Source organism: Lipotes vexillifer, unplaced genomic scaffold (genome assembly GCF_000442215.2).
Source record: "Lipotes vexillifer unplaced genomic scaffold, Lipotes_vexillifer_v1.1 scaffold72, whole genome shotgun sequence".
NCBI classification, from domain to species: Eukaryota; Metazoa; Chordata; class Mammalia; order Artiodactyla; family Lipotidae; genus Lipotes; species Lipotes vexillifer.
The window spans coordinates 3,341,129-3,357,975 of NW_006769482.1; the positions used below are offsets into that span (position 1 = coordinate 3,341,129).

Here is a 16,847-nt window from a genome sequence, read left to right on the forward strand (position 1 = left end):
AGTCTCAAGAGCAGTTTTGACACAGCAGAGGAATCAGTAAGCTTGAAAACATATCAGTAGAAATCATCAAATTTGAAAAGTAGAGAGAAAAAGATCAAAGAAAAATGAACAGACTCTCAAAGACCTGTGGGATATCATCAAATGTACTAATATATATATAATGAGAGTTCCAGATGAGAAGGAGAGGACAGAAAGGGATAGAAAGAATATTTAAAGAGATAATGACCAAAAACTTCTCAAATTTGACAAAAGACATGAACTACACATCCAAAAAGCTCAATGAAATCCAGTTAGGATCAACTCAAAGAGATCCACACCAAAACACATTATAATATGTGCCAAAGCCGGAGAATCCTGAAAGTAGCAAGAGAGAAGGAACTTGTCATTTACAAGGGGTTCTCAATAAGATTAACAGCTAATTTCTCATCAGAAACCATAAAGGCCAAACAGCAGTGGCATGACATATTCAAAGTGCCGAAAAAAAAACAGACTGTCAACCAATAACCCTATGTCTAACAAAATTACACTTCAAAAATGAAGGAAAAATTAAGATATTCCAAGACAAATAAAAACATAGAGAATTTGTCACTAGCAGAACTTTCTCATAATAAATATTATAAAGGGAGGCCTTCAGGTTGAAATGAAAGGACACTAGAGAGTAATTCAAATCCACATGAAAAAAATGAGGTATACTGATAAAGTTAATTACATACATAAAAGACAGTAGAAATGTATTTTTCATTTGTAACTTTTTCCCTCCAATTGGAATTCAAAGAGAACTGCATAAATTAATCATTATAAAGCTATTCTCACAGATTTATAATGCATAAAGATTTAATTTATATGATAATAATAGCACAGAGGGAGGGAAGGGTACAAAGCTACATTAGAGCAAAGTTTTTATGTACTGTTGGAATTAAGTCGGTATCAATCCAAAATAGATTTATAAGTTAAGATGGTAATTGTACTTCCCCCAAAAACCATTAAGAAAACAAGTCCAAAGATATATACAGCAAATGAAATGACCAGGGAATTAAAATGGTACACTAGAAAATATCTGTTAAACACAAAGAAGTAAGAGAGAAAAAAGAGACGTGACATGTAGAAAACAAATAGCAAAATGGCAGAAGTAAATACTACCTTATCAATAATTACATTAAATGTAAATGGTTAAACTCCATCAAAAGGCAGAAGGAGCAGAATGAATTAAAATAATATAATCCAACTTTGTGCTGTCTACAAGAGACATGCTTTAGATTCAAAGATATAAGTAGGTTGAAAGCAAAATGATAGGAAAAATATGCCATGCAAAGAACAACCAAAAGAAAGTTGGAGTGTCTACACGAGTATGAGACAAACCAGATTTTAAGATAAAAACAGTTACTATAGATAAAGAAGCACATCTTATTATGATAAAAGTGTTAATCCATCAAGACATAATAATTATAAATATATATGCATAACAGCAGAGTCCAAAATAAATGAAGCAAAACTAACATAATTGAAGGGAGAAATACACAATTCAACAATAATAGTTGCAGATGTGAATACCTCAGGGGAGCTATTAACATCTGACGGGAGGGGGAGGAGGGGGAGGAAGAGAGGAGGAAGAGAGGAGGAAGAAGGGAACACTTTCACACTTTCTAAATCATTCTATGAAGCCAGTATTATGCTGACATACAAATCAGTCAAAGACATCACAAGAAAAGAAAACTACACAATAATATTCCTTATTAACATAGACCCCAAAATCCTGAACAAAACACTAGCAAGCCACATCCAGCAACATAAAAAAAAAAAAAAAAAAAAGGGGTATACACCATGACCAAGCAATTTATCCCAGGAATGCAAGGTTGGTTTAACATCTGAAAATAAGTCAATGTAATAACCATATCAATAGAATAAAAAACAGCAACCACATGATCAAATGAATAGATGATGGCATAAGGAGAGACAATGAAATAGAATTGAGAGTTTAGAAATAAAACCTTACATTATGGTTAACTTATTTTTGGCAAGGTTACCAAGATAATACAATGGAGGAAAGAACAGTCTTTTCAGCAAGAGTGTTGGGACAACTGGATATCAATATACAAAAAAGGAAGTTGGGTCTTACATGGTATATAAAAATTAACCAATGTGGATCAAAAATCTAAATGTAAAGGCTAAAACTATAAAACTCTTAGACAAAAACTTAGATCTTCACCACCTTGTATTGGCAATGGTTTCTTAGATATGATACCACAAGCACAGACAAAAGGAAAGATTGATAAACCAAACTTCATCAAAATTTAAAACTTTGCAATGGTTAAAGGACACCATCAAGAAAGTGAAAAGGCAACCCACAGGAGAAAGACTTACTTACAAATCACATATCCAATAAGGAACTTATATCCAGAATATATAAAGAACACTTACGACTCAATAATAAAATGACACATAACCCCATTAAATATGGGTAAAGGGTTTGAATGGACATTTATCCAAAGAAGATATATAAATGGCCAACAAAGACATGAAAAGATGTTCAATATCATTAGTCCCTAGGGAAAAAATGCAAATCAAAAGCACAATGAGATACTACTTCACACACACTAGGATGGCTATAAACAAAAAGGCCAATAACAAGTGTTGGTGGAATGTAGAGAAATTAGAGCTCTCATATATGCTGGTAGGATTGTAAAATCGTGCAGCCACTCTGGAAACCAGTTTTGTAGCTCCTCAAAAAGTTAAACATAACGTTGTTTTACGCCCTAGTTAAACATAAAGTTGTCAACAAAAAGTTAAACATAAAGTTGTTTTATTCCACTTCTAGGTATATACCCAAGAGAAGTGATAATATATATCCCTACAAATAGTTGTATAGATAGGCTCATAACAGCGTTATTTATAGTAGCCCAAAAGTGGAAGCAACCCAAATGTTCACCAATTGATGAATGGATAAAAAAAATGTGGTATATACATAGAGTGGAATATTTTCAGCCACAAGGAGAAATGAAGTACTGATACATGTTACACCATGGATATGCCTTGAAAATATTATGCTGAGTGAAAAAAGCAAGACATTAATTAGAAGGCTATATCTTGTATAATTCTATTTATATGAAATATTTAAAGTAGGCAAATCCAGAGACAGAAAGTAGATTAGTGATTGCTAGGGGCTGCGGGGAGGGGCAATCAGGGTTGACTGGTAATGGGTACAGAGCTTCTTTTTAGCGTGATGAAAATATCTACAATTAGATAGTGGTCATGGTTGTACAACTCTGTGAATATACTAAAACCACTGACTTGTACAGTAGAAAGGGTGACTTTTTTTTTTTTTTTAAAGGGTGACTTTTATTGTACGTGAATTATAGCTCAAAAAAAAAAAAAATTTACCAAGGTGGCTTTTATCTCAATAGCAATTTTAGGGCCCCAAACACAGAATCAATTCAGAAGTTATGGAATGGAGTCCCAAAATATATCTTGAGTACTATTTCCAGGTGCCAGCAGCTTTGAGAATCCCTGCCCTCAGGTTAATGAATAGACAGATGAGGTCTTTTATTTTCTTATAGATGTTGCCTCCCTCCATTCTGCGTCACGGCCAGCTAGGACTGGTCCAGGCCAGGACTTGGCTGACTCCTTTCCCTTGTTCTCTTAAACACCACACTCCTCCTCACATTCACTTTCTAAGACTAGCTTATCCTGGGGTAGATTAAAAATGTCAGGTCTGTCGAGTTTTTCAGGAAATTCAACATATATTTTCAGATCTACACAGGTGAACTTTTTTGTTTTAATACGCACATAGCGAATGAGAGCTCACGCATTCTACCTGAACTCAGGAGTACCAGGCCTGCAGATGGTCAGTCTTTTTAGAAGAGTGGTTGGACAATCACAAGTCACATACACATTCCCACAAAGACCAGAGCAAAAGAAAGTACCTTTCATGTTATGTGCAGACTTCTGTTCGTGTTCTGCAAAGATCTCATAGTCACTGACAGGTAATACGAATAAACATACCAATTACACCTTTCCAATAATTACAATTTCTTTCCACCAAGTCAGATGTGGGCTGTCATTTCCTGTGTTTTGTGGCGCATCACACATTTCTTGTATTTTTAAAGCACTCAAATTAGGGCCACTCATGAGCAAGTTCTAGGCTTCGTAAAAAGTCTGTTTCAGAACAGTGTTAATAGACAACTCAAAAGAAATGTTACTCAGTGTAGGAGAGGCTGAGGAGTTGGAACTTTTCTCGGTTGCCAAACCACTCTTCACTTTCTGTAAACTGCACAAAGGATTCATTTAACACGCTTCAGAGGCTGAAAGTGAAAGTGACTCAGACTATTTTCAGAAAGGTCAAGAAGTACATTTGCCCATCTTCCAATTCCTCCGAAACCTTGGCCTGTGAACATCACAACTAAAAGAACACAGTTCCCTCCTGAGCTGTCACTCAGTGCCACGGTGATTTTACTATTACTCTCAGAAGAGTTCAGGCCCCACTCTGTGAAATGGGTTCACGAGTGTGTGATGTGAATGTGTTTGGAAAATGTGTTGGAAAATATTGGACGGGCAGTCTTTGGAAATGTATTAGGACCAAAACTTGGCAGTGAGATGTGGGGAGCGGATGGTGCAGGCAGCCCACCTTGTTCCTGGCCTGGTCACAGCTCACCCGCCACAGGGGCTGCATCCTCCAGCATCTCCTCTGTGACAGGGAGGCCACCAGGCAGCCATGTGAAAGCCAACAGGGTGATGAGAAAATGGGCAATCCTTCCTTCCCACCCCTCAAAATTGGTACCATAAACATGGCATTCAGGCCTAAGGATATTTTTTCTTAAAATATTAAAAGAACTACTGCTTAAACTATGGATTATCCCAAGGACCAGAGTGTTATTAACCACAGTCCCACTTAAGCAGATTACTGCTTTCTGCACTTCTTTATGACCCAGCCCAACAAGTGAGCTGCCTCTGCAGCCATGTATTTCCCATCTATTCAGCCCATGTGGGAACTGAAGGGGTGCCATCTGGATGGCTTCAGGGACAGAGATGAGTTAGAGGAACTGTCCTCTGTCCCACCCCCTTGCCCACTTTCTGCTTCAACCTCAGTGTCAGGGAGCTGTTCCTGGTCCTGGGAGAGTGGAAGCAGCTTCCCCTACTGACCATAGCCCTCATCTCTGTTTATGGACAGACGCAGAGCAGAGCAGAAGAGGGGTTTTGGGAGTGGGGGGCCTGTGTGGCTTCTTCTGGCCCCTGGCAGCCTCAAAGGTTCCAGTTTCACACTGTGGTCCTAAAAAAGACAGCCACCAGGTTTCCCCTGACCTCTTGTCTCCTGAGTGAACGCCCAGGTTCCTGAACATGGCCCCGAACTGGACGTGGTTGTGAGACTCACCTCCCTGTCCCAACAGTTCTCTTCTGAAACATGAAACAAGTAAAACATCACCACCACTTCTGTAGAAGGCAACCTTACTGATTCCAAAGCCCTTTTGCCTGGACACATCCAGTCTGTCTTTGCAGTTATCACAAATGACTACGATCCCTTTACAGATGAAGAAACAGGCTCAGAGGGAGGATATGCTTTACCTGGTCTCATCACTGGTTTCGGAAGAGTTGAAACTTGGGCAAAGAACGCCTGTGTGACTGGAGAGAAGCCCGAGCGCTGCAACTAGAGAGAAACCTGAACAGACCCCCAGCTGACCTCGCACTCTAATGAAAAAGGATCCCGCATGCTTCAACAAAGATTCCGTGTGCTGCAATGAAGACCCAACGCAGCCAAAAAATATAATGAAAAAAAAAAAAAAAAGAACTACTGTGTGCTTTCCAGAAAAGCACAGAGGGAATCTACAGCCACCTGAAACTGTGGCATTGAGAAGTGAATACAAGACTCTCGGTGAGCCTGACCAGTGCAGAATAGAGCAAGATGCACATTACGCTTCCCCAAAAGAAGCATGGGGTGCTCTTCACCCACACATGCTTCCTTTCTGATGGATATCCCTATCAAACATGAGTCCTCAGAATCACTGCTCACAGCTGCCAAGATTGGCTCTGTATTCTCCAGGTATTGTGATGAATGTCGGGGCTCTGAATTCAGAATGCCTGACACAAATCCAACTCTGGCCTCAGCTTCTTAAGCTAGAAAATGACAAACCCATTTCCTAAGTTTTTTGAGTATTGGACGTGAACATGCAGGCAAAGGGCTCGGTTTAAAGGAGACGCTAAGCAGGCATCGCTGTAACTGTCACACTGCCTGCCCATCATCAGATCATTTGATACGCACACTATCTCTTGCCAAGTCATGAGAAAACTAGAACCAATCTGGGCAGAGGCTGACATACACATGTATCGGTAGCCTTTGGCTGTGTTGTTCAGCTGTTTTCAGGCTTAAGAGTAATGACGGGTCAACAGGTCCAGGTTCAATTCCTGACTCCACCACCCACCTGTAATCAGGCTATGCTCCAGCCTCCTGCTCTAGATCCCAGGAATAACCAGTGCCTCTTCTTTCCTGGATGCTATGAAGAAGAGTAAATACAATAGCGCATGGAAACACCTGGAAGTATTTAGGGCTTCATAAATGGTAGTCATTATCATCATAACAATACCTGACCCTGATTCTCTCATTGTATTCACATTAGTATCTTCAATGATATTGTCAAAATGTTCCCGTGATCAAAACATATAATACTGTGTTTTCTATACTTTTAAGATGGGATTGACATGTTTGTGGCTATGAGCTCACTTTGCTGGTTCCATGGAATTGTCAGCTGAGGAAGGGCTATATTCCTACCTTGCCTCCTCTAAGCTGGTGTGTGGACGACTGTCATGAGGACTGGCCCTGACCACTCTAGAGGTGCATGTCTTGGTCTGTGCTTAGGGTCCTTTATTCTGTCATGTGCCCAGCTCACTCACACTGCCCTGAGGATTGGTTTGAGAAATATGGCCCACCAAATTGTTTGATTAGGAGATATCCCTCTGAGGGGTAACTGAATTTTGGGAGGTTCCCAAAGAAAAGGCATTTCAAACAGTGAGTTTTTAGGGCTTGAGACCCACAAATATTTTGAGCAGAGTGTTTGATCCCCCTATCTGCCAAAATACCCCCAACCACAATCTGTAGCATCTCATCTATGCAGAAGAGTGGTTCTCATTTTACCAAAATATTACCAAGTAACTTTAAACTGCTCTATTTTTTCTTTTGTGACACATGTACACACTTCTTTTTAAATATAAGAAAATTTCTACTGTCTTTTGATAAAGCCCAATAAATGCTGACATACACTATTTAACTAGGAAAGTAAACAAATAATAACTGCAGGATTAAACATTTAAGAAGTCTGCCTGCCTGCCAGGATTTTTGGACCCCAAATCAGAGCAAATGTAGGGCCTCACTTAACCAGAAGAGGGAGTTAAGATTAAGTGAGGAAAAGGGTCAATGGGTAGCCAGCTATGAGTCCATATGAAAATTAAGCATTTTCTGTAAGTATGGTATACATGAAATGACACCCCACTACCCTAGTCCATGTCCAGAGTGCTATTCTAAGTATCGTCAGAAAAGTAACACTGTGTGACAAGCCAAATTTCTTGACAGCCAGAGGGGAAAAAACCCCCAGGAAAACCATGTCTATTTTTTATTGAAAACAACACAAACTTGAAATGACCCTTTAAATCACAGAAAATGAATCACAGGAAATCTGAGTCTTCTTTTGGCCATGATTACAAGTCCTCTCGACTCAGAATCTCTGTCACTTGGAGACCTCTCTTTCAGAGATAAGTTATAAATTAACCAGCACTACATTACCTCAAGACTAGTAGGTCTCCTGCTCTGAGGTAACATGAAATGCTTTTCCCCTGAACTGTAAGTGTGCCCGGTTAATCATCCTCCCTCTTGGTCGCCTTTAACTCATCTGAACATATGGATACATCCACTGTGTTACCAGCTTGCATCATGTGGTTTCAGTGTAAGGACTCGAAAACACTCCAAGCCCTGGAGGAAAACAAAAGGAGCTGCTGGCCCACGTGCTGGTGCAGGCACTCCCTCAGGGACGAGCACCCTCCCCACCCCCGCCAGCACCCAGTCACTGGGCTTTGACCCATGGGGTGTGTTAGGACCACCCCCCAGCAAGACTGCCCTGCTGAAGAGAAAACCAAGGGAAAGGCAAACATCTATACAGACAGCTGGGCAGACACACTGAAGTGACTACAGGATGAGGTCTTTGCTTTCAGATACACTCCATTGACTTAATCACTCCAGGGACTTAATCAGAACTTGTTAGGAAATTAAATGGCGTTCAATCAGCAGCAGACTACGAATCCAGGTTAGGAGAGACAAGTCACTTAGCACACTCAATATTTTTCCCCATGAACATAATTATTTCCTACTCAGAATGGAAGTGGAATTTGCACATGTCACGGAGAGAGCCAAGGGGTCCTGAAATGTCTGAAGGATCATGAAAACAAGGACAAGCACTTTATTTGCAAATTATCCTGCAGGAAATGAATGGTACAAGTTTATCAGCAACGTGTACACACCACCAGATACAATCACCACAGAGCCCAATGTAAATTTTAATAAGCTCCTTTCATATGATGGCGATCAGCTGAGCAAACATCATAGTCTGCACAGTGTCAGCAGCAAAGGTGACAAAGAGCACAGCACTTGCTGTAGTACAAGGACACGCATAGTAAGCAGGCCTGCCCCCTGGCACGGTGCCCATCAGCTGAGGTTAAGTCCACGCTTACCTCTTTCAAGGATTTTAGAATTGAGATTGAGAGTTCAATTTCTCAAATTAAAAAACAAAAGTTTCGGTGATTTAAAAAATCCCAAGTCTATATACTTTAAAAGAGCAAGGAGGCTGTGCTGCAGAGCATGGGAATGCATGAAACAGGCAGTCACCCATGTGTCGAACTTGACTTCACTGCAATGAAGCACAGCTGCAGCGTTTGGGGACAGTGGGGGACCCCTGGAGCCGGCAAATAACAGGCGCGGGTCCTGCAAAAGGGGGGCTTCTCCAGCACTGCTGGACTCAGCCCTGGATGCAGCCTCAAAAGGCAGTGTGGTTTGATCAAATGAACACAAAATAAAGCTAGCCCAAATTCGTTCAGGGAGCTGTACTGTTCCGCTCCCTTTTGCACACTGAATTCTACAGCTATGTCCCACACACTTCCTATCTGTCCCGCAGGCAAGGCTATATAAACTCACATACCCCTGGAGCTCCTCCATTTCTAGTTGCTTACCTGGCCAGGGGTAGAAAGGCATGATGTTTGTTAGAACGGGGAGAGAGGGGTGATGTGTTCACCTCCTTTCCTTACTGAAATCAGCTGCAAATAGCTGGGGAGAAGGAAGCAGAAAGCAGGCTTCACTTCACCCTTAATCCAGGATGAAGCCACTTCTAAGGGCCAACCTTGGCTGCACCCTTTTTTTTTTTTTTTTTTTTCTTTACTGGGGCCTCTTCTTTTTGTGGCCTCTCCCGTTGCGGAGCACAGACCCCGGAGGCGCAGGCTCAGCGGCCATGGCTCACGGGCCCAGCCATTCCGCGGCATGTGGGATCTTCCCTGACCGGGGCACGAACCGCGCCCCCTGCATCAGCAGGCAGACTCTCAACCACTGCGCCACCAAGGAAGCCCAGCTGCACCATCCTATTTCTGGGTTAGGCCAGGGGGCCAGGTCACTTGCTAGGAGGGCTTAGAGGTACAACAGTTCCAGGCCTCCAGTTGGCCTCCACAAGGCCTTTGGTCCCAGTCTCTGACTGGATTAATTCTTCACTATCCATACTGTATTCTAAGACTGACTACGTAAAGAGGTCACCTGACAAAATCAGCAATGGAAAGGTGGTTTCTTCTAAAATCCAACATGCAATGATTTACTTAATACAAAAAGAATGGGGTAAGAGAAAAATTTCCACGTTTTCTTTTCACTAATTTTACTTACATTTGATAATTTTCACTCAGAATTCTATCAGCTCCTTTTTCAGTATGAGATGTATGTGTGTGGGTGCATGTGTACAACCCCTTGAAAACTTTATTTGGTATAACTTCACATTTTTGGTACATGGAAATAATTTTATTTTCATACTGTAGCACAGGAGACATACAATCAATATTTTTTCCTAGTGTGTGCAATATATAAATTATTCACATTAAAAAAAATTAAGAACAGAAAGCCTCATATGCAGGAGGTATTTAAAAATGTATACCTAATTTTGAATTGGCGTTTTTGACAGTATACACTATTAGCTTTATAAATCTGAATGAAAATGACGATATACATTTGAACAAGTACACACAGGGGTCCACTCCAGATACTTAATTCAGTTTATGGATAACTTGCTCTTCACTTTGGTCGCTGGGATTCCAGATGCTGAGGCATACGTGAATCTGAAAGATACTTCCAGAAGTATATTTATTACACTGGCATTTTAAAGATTTCTCTTTCTTCTACTCTCCTTTATAACGAGGGGTCCTTTTCTCTTTAAAAGCAAGAAGACCTTCAAGTCTGTCTTTTGTTGGAATAGTCTAAGAGAAGCAAAACATTGTTATCTATGCCAAAAAATAAAGAGAATTGTAAAAGTTTAATAAGCTTTAACTAAGGAAACTAATTGGAAGACAATCTAAAATTTTGAAATCATTTGAACAATTTAAATTATGTGACCAAATTTATCATTCTATCTTTTTTTCCCATTTCAAATATACTTCAATAAAATTGACTTTATTTTTTTTAGACAATTTTAGGTCCACCAAAAAACTGAGCAGAAAGTTCAGAGTTCCCATATACTCCCTCAAGCCCCCCCCCACTGTTTCCCCTATTATTAACATCCTGCATTAATGTGATACATTTGTTACAATTAATGAGCCAATATTAACACAATATTATTAACTAGTCCATAGTTTACATTAGGGATATTCCATGGGTTTTGACAAATGTATAATGTCATGTATCCACCATTACAGTATTACAAAGAATAGTTTCACTACCCTCAACATCCCTAATGTGCCACTTAGTCATCCCTTATCCCCCACCCCACTGTCTTTTCCAGAATGTCATATAGCTGGAATCATACAGTATGCAGGCTTTTAAGACTGAAATCCTTCATTTAGTAATATGTATTTAAGGTTCCTTCCTGTCTCTTCCTGGTAGGATAGCTCATTTCCTTTCATTGCTGAATAACACCCCACTTATGCATGTACTACAGTTTATCCATTCACCTACTGAAGGACATCTTGGTTGTTTCCAAGTTTTGCAATTAGGAATAAAGCTGCTATAAACACCAGTGTGTAGGTTTTTGCATGGACACAAGTTTTCAACTCATTTGGGTAAATATGTAACAACATGATTGCTAGATCATGTAGTAAGACTATGTAAGAAATGGCCAAACTGCGATATCTTGTTTTTATTTGCATTTCTTAATGACATATGATGTGGAGCATATTTACCTATGCTTATTTGCCATCTGTACATCTACTTTGGTGAGGTATCTCTTCAGACCTTATACCCAGTTTTTAATGGGTTATTTTCTTACTGTTGAGTTTTAAAAACTCTTTCTATGTCTTGGATACATGTCCTTTATCAGATATATGTTTTGCAAAGATATTTTTCCCAGTGTGTGGCTTGTCTTTTCATTCTCTTCACAGTGTCTCTTGCAGAGTAGAAGTTAATCTTAATAAAGTCAAACATCAATTTTTTCTTTCATGACTTACACTTTTGGTGTTATATCTAAAAAGCCATTGCCAAACTCAAGGTCACCTAGAATTTCTACTATATTATCTTCAAGAAGTTTTATAGTTTTTCATTTTACATGTAGGTCTATGGCCCATTTTGAGTTAATTTTTGTGAAGGGTGTAAGGTCAGTGTCTAGATTTTTTTTTTTTTTTTTTTTTCAATACGCGGGGCTCTCGCTGTTGTGGCCTCTCCCGTTGTGAAGCACAGGCTCCGGATGAGCAGGCCCAGTGGCCACGGCTCACAGGCCTAGCCACTCCACGGCATGTGGGATCTTCCCGGACTGGGACACAAACCCATGTCCCCTGCATTGGCAGGCGGACTCTCAACCACTGCGCCACCAGGGAAGCCCCTTAGATTTATTTTTTTTATTTTTTTTTTTGTAGCTGAATGTCCGGATGCTTCAGTACTATTCCTTTTTAAGATTATCTTTTCTTCATTGAATTGCCTTTCCTCTTTTGTCAAAGATCAGTTGACTACATTTATATGAATCTACTTCTGGGCTCCCTATTCTGTTTCACTGATCTATGTGTCTCTTATTTTGCTAGTACCACACTATTTTGATTATTGTAGCTTTATTGTAAGTCTTGAAGTCAAGTAGTGTCATTCCTCCAACCTTGTTCTTTAATAGTGTGTTGGCTAATCTGGGTCTTTGGACTTTCCATATAAACTTTAGAACTGGTTTGCCAATATTAAGAAAATAACTTCCTGGAATTTTTATTGGGATTGCATTGAATCTATAATCAAGTTGGGAAGAAGTGACATCTTAATAATATTGAGTCTTACTATCCATGAATATGGGATTTTTTTTTTTTTTTTTTTTTTTTGTGGTATGTGGGCCTCTCACTGTTGTGGCCTCTCCTGCTGCGGAGCACAGGCTCTGGACGCACAGGTTCAGCGGCCATGGCTCACGGGCCCAGCCGCTCTGCGGCATGTGGGATCCTCCCAGACCGGGGCACGAACCCACGTCCCCTGTGGCAGGTGGACTCTCAACCACTGTGCCACCAGGGAAGCCCCTGGGATATCTATTTGTTTAAATTTTGATTTCTTTCACCAGAGTTCCCTCTTTAGCCTGTTGATATGATGAATTATATTAACTGATTTTTGAGTGTTGAACAAGCCTTGCATATCTGGGAAAAAATCTCACTTGGTTGTGGCATATAATTCCTTTTATATATTGTTGGAGGCAGCTAATAATTTGTTGAGGATTTCTATATCTATGTTCATAAGAGATAATGGTTTGTAGTTTTCCTTTCTTGTAATGTCTTTAGTTTTGTTATTAGGCTAATACCGTCCTCATGGAATGAGTTAGGAAGTATTCCTTCTGCTTCTATTTTCTGGAAAAGATTGTAGATAATTGGTGTAATTTCTTCCTTAAATGTTTGGTAGAATTCACCAGTGAAACCATCTGCGCCCGGTGCTTCCTATTTCGGAAGTTTGTTAATTATTGATTTAATCTCTACAACAAACATAAGACTATTCATATTGTGTTTCTCCTTGGATGAATTTTGGTATATTTTGTCTTTCAAGGAATTGGTCCATTTCATCTAGGTTACCAGATTTGTGGGCATATATAGTTCACAGTATTCCTTTATCCTTTCAATGTCCATAGAATCAGTAGTAATAGTCTTTCTTGCATTTCTGATATAATTTTTATCTTCCTTTTTCGTTGATTATCCTGACGAGAAGTCTGTCAATTTTATAGATCTTTACAAAGAACCAACTTTTGGTTTTGTTTTCTATCTATTGTTTCCCCTTTTTCAATTTCACTGATTTCTGCTCTAAAGTATTATTTGTATTCTTCTGATTTTGGATTTAATTTGATCTTCTTTTTCCACTTTTGAAAAGTGGAAAGTTATTATTGATTTTAGATCCTTCTTCTTTTCTAATATACATATTTAATGCTATAAATTTCTCTCTAAACATTGTTTTTCATATATTCCCATGAATTTTGATAAGTTGTATTTTCATTTTGATTTCGTTCAAAATATATTTTAATTCCTCTTGAGACTTTCTCTTTGACAAATGTTATTTAGAAGAACACTGCTTAACCTTATTAAAAAGATTACATCTCACCATTAATAGGTGGGGTTCCATCTATATTTCTGTGATGGACTTCTAGTTTAATTCCATTGTGGTCTAATGGAATACTTTGTATGATTCCGGTTACATGTGATAAGATGTGGCCAAATATGCTTTTAAGTTTTTTCTTCAGACTCTGAGGTTGTCCATTTGTAAGAGGTTTGTAATTTAGTTCATTCATGGTATGTGCTCATCAATGACAGGTGGTAATTTATATATACAGACCAGGCACAGAGTAACACTCTAGCTATTGCTCCTAATTCATGATACTGCCATGCTTAAACGGGAGCTGACACAGTTTCCAATTCTCAGAAAAGGTAGAACAAAACTCTTTTGCTACTTTAGATGCCTTAAAACAAGCACCTAAAGTATCTTTCATTTAGAAAAGGATGGAAGGGGCTTCCCTGGTGGCGCAGTGGTTGAGAGTCCGCCTGCTGACGCAGGGGACACGGGTTCCTGCCCTGGTCCGGGAAGATCCCACGTGCCGCGGAGCGGCTGGGCCCGTGAGCCATGGCCGCTGAGCCTGCGCATCCGGAGCCTGTGCTCCGCAATGGGAGAGGCCACAGCAGTGAGAGGCCTGCGTACAGCCAAAAAAAAAAAAAGGATGGAAGAAAGGAAGGGAGGAAGGAAGATTTGTTCCCCTATAGAAAGCCCTATTAATTTGTGTACAAAAAAGAAAACTGTATATGTAATCAAACTAGTGAACTTTCAGTGGGTAGGAGGAAAGGCTCAGAACATCAGGAAAAGCCAATGAGTCTCAAATACTGATGTTTCCTGGAGGCACGTGCTCAAAGCTGCCTTCCTCACACCTCTCTACCCTGGAGTGAGGGTTCAAGACCACACCCAGAAAACACAACATGAGCCAGAGAGACAGCTACAGCACAAATGGTACTAACTTAACTATTTTAAGCATTTTCTAAATTACATAGACAGGAGTCATTAGTATGTGGAACAGAATCAGTCATAAGAGCTGGTAACAGTCAAACAGCAGAAACAAATAATTTCAACCCATCTGTATGATTTTTTAATAGTGTATATATATCATGGTTCAGTGATATATAATTTAGTTGACTTATACAGAAGGTAAGGGGTATCTGCATTGAATTTGTGGTTGTATTACATACCTGAGCATAACAAGCTTCTTCTATGGCTAATCCTGTTATTAAATCGACCTGAGAATAAAAATATAATTCATTTCAGCAAGAATTACTTTTTAAAATATGGTATACTCATAAATATTAATTCAAATTTAATAACTTTATTCCAAAAGAACAGAATTCTTTGATGTAATACAGCAAATCAGAAGTATGACCAGCACGAGAAACTCTGGAACCAGGTTGCCTGGGTTCAAATTCTGACTCTACCATATGGGAGCTGTGTAACCTTGGTTACCCAGGTTATTTAACCTCTCTTGCCTCAGAGGAGTGTATCTGAACAAGGAGTTAATTACAGTATCTACCAAATGGGGTTATTGTGAGGATCACATGAGTTAATCTAGGTGAAGTCTTTATAAACTACATAAGCTATATATTGGGTTGGCACATAGTTAGGGTCATATAAGGTTTTTGCTATTAGCATTGTTACTATTTTTTTTTTTTAGAGAATTTTTTTTAATTAATTCATTTTATTTATTTTATTTTTGGCTGTGTTGAGTCTTCGTTGCTGCGCGTGGGCCTTCTCTAGCTGCAGCGAGTGGGGGTTACTCTTCGTTGTGGTGCGCGGGCTTCTCACTGCCGATGGCTTCTCTTGTTGCGGAGCACAGGCTCTAGGCACGTGGGCTTCAGTAGTTGTGGCACGCAGGCTTAGTTGTCGTGGCTCGCGGGCTCTAGAGCGCAGGCTCAGTAGTTGTGGCGCATAGGTTTAGTTGCTCCACGGCATGTGGGATCTTCCCGGACCAGGGCTCGAACCCGTGTTCCCTGCATTGGCAGGCGGATTCTTAACCTCTGCACCACCAGGGAAGTCCCAGCATTGTTATTACTATGTAAGAATTTTTAAAAACCGAATACTTTGTAAATTTTTAAAAATGTATTTATTACTAACATATTTAACCTCTTTTTACTGCTGTGAAGGCCAGGAAAGTATAGTGGCTCTGGGTCTGCAAGGAAGAAATATCTTTCTTCAAAATTCCTGTAGTTAATTTATCCAAAATACAACTGCTGTAATGAAAAGCCCAATGTAAATAGGTACCTGCATTGCTCCCTTGCCCTGCTTACTTCTCCCCTGTCCTGGGGCCTCCACTCCTCTGGAGCTATCTCTCCAGAGTAACCCCAGGGCCCCCTGCAGGGTTTATGTGTGTCTCACTGCAGAAAGCACATCAAGAAGTTAAAGATGGTCTCCATCTTTAGGAGGAGCTTTGAGCCAGGAAGTTCTCCTTTGAACATTTTTTTATAATACGATACTGGTGCTGAGAATACACAGAATGCCCTTTTCCTTTGGTTTTCTATGAACTACTAACCAATAAATCTATTAACTCAATGGCATAAATAATAAGCATATCATATGCTGCAGCGCATCAGTGAAATTACTGAATTCTGTGATTATGATACTGAAGCAACAACAGATGTAAGCAGAATGCAATCACTGATGTAGCTAAAAAGAACCTCAGTAGCTTTCAGTAATCATAGCAGTGAAACAGCTATATTTTAGAATATTAAAAAATAATGGTTCATTTAAGTTAAATCTCCACTACCTAATCCAACAAGAAACTCAAACTTAAGGCACTCACCTCCATCCCTTGATTAATTGCTAATTTTGCCACTCTCATTGCAACAGGTCCCTAAAATTCAAGTTAAAGAAACATATTTTAATTATTTATGCAAATCATGTTGTACATCTCAGTCAAATTCAGAAATTCCCTTTGCTGCATCCATGGCATAGAGGCAACAATGGCTGTAAGATAGTTGACGGAAAATTTATTTTAGGAGCCTTGCAAGGCCTTAATTAAACAGCAATTGTAATGATCTATTGCACTAGCATGTTACGCAGATTTCACAGCATGCTGTGGCACAGCAAACTATATGCTTGGAGGTCAGCAGGTGGTATGTGTCCAGTAGAGGGCTTTTAATTGTTCAGCAAATTTCCCTAC

At 39.7% G+C, this 16,847-nt stretch overlaps 1 protein-coding gene across 2 annotated transcripts in view; it reads right to left on the reverse strand.

The window, feature by feature from the left end:
- Positions 1–9,865: 9,865 nt before the first annotated feature.
- AUH (AU RNA binding methylglutaconyl-CoA hydratase) overlaps positions 9,866–16,847 on the reverse strand; it is a 179,571-nt gene continuing 172,589 nt past the window's right edge. The window contains exons 8-10 of one of the 2 annotated variants that reach the window (XM_007445632.1): positions 16,488–16,538; positions 14,887–14,934; positions 9,866–10,479 (exon numbers count right to left, since the gene is read on the reverse strand). In XM_007445632.1, coding sequence (XP_007445694.1) covers positions 10,402–10,479; positions 14,887–14,934; positions 16,488–16,538 — 177 coding nt within the window. In that variant the 3' untranslated portion in view covers positions 9,866–10,401. The remainder of the gene's footprint in view (positions 10,480–14,886; positions 14,935–16,487; positions 16,539–16,847) is intronic. The other variant, XM_007445633.1, reaches the window with a different exon arrangement.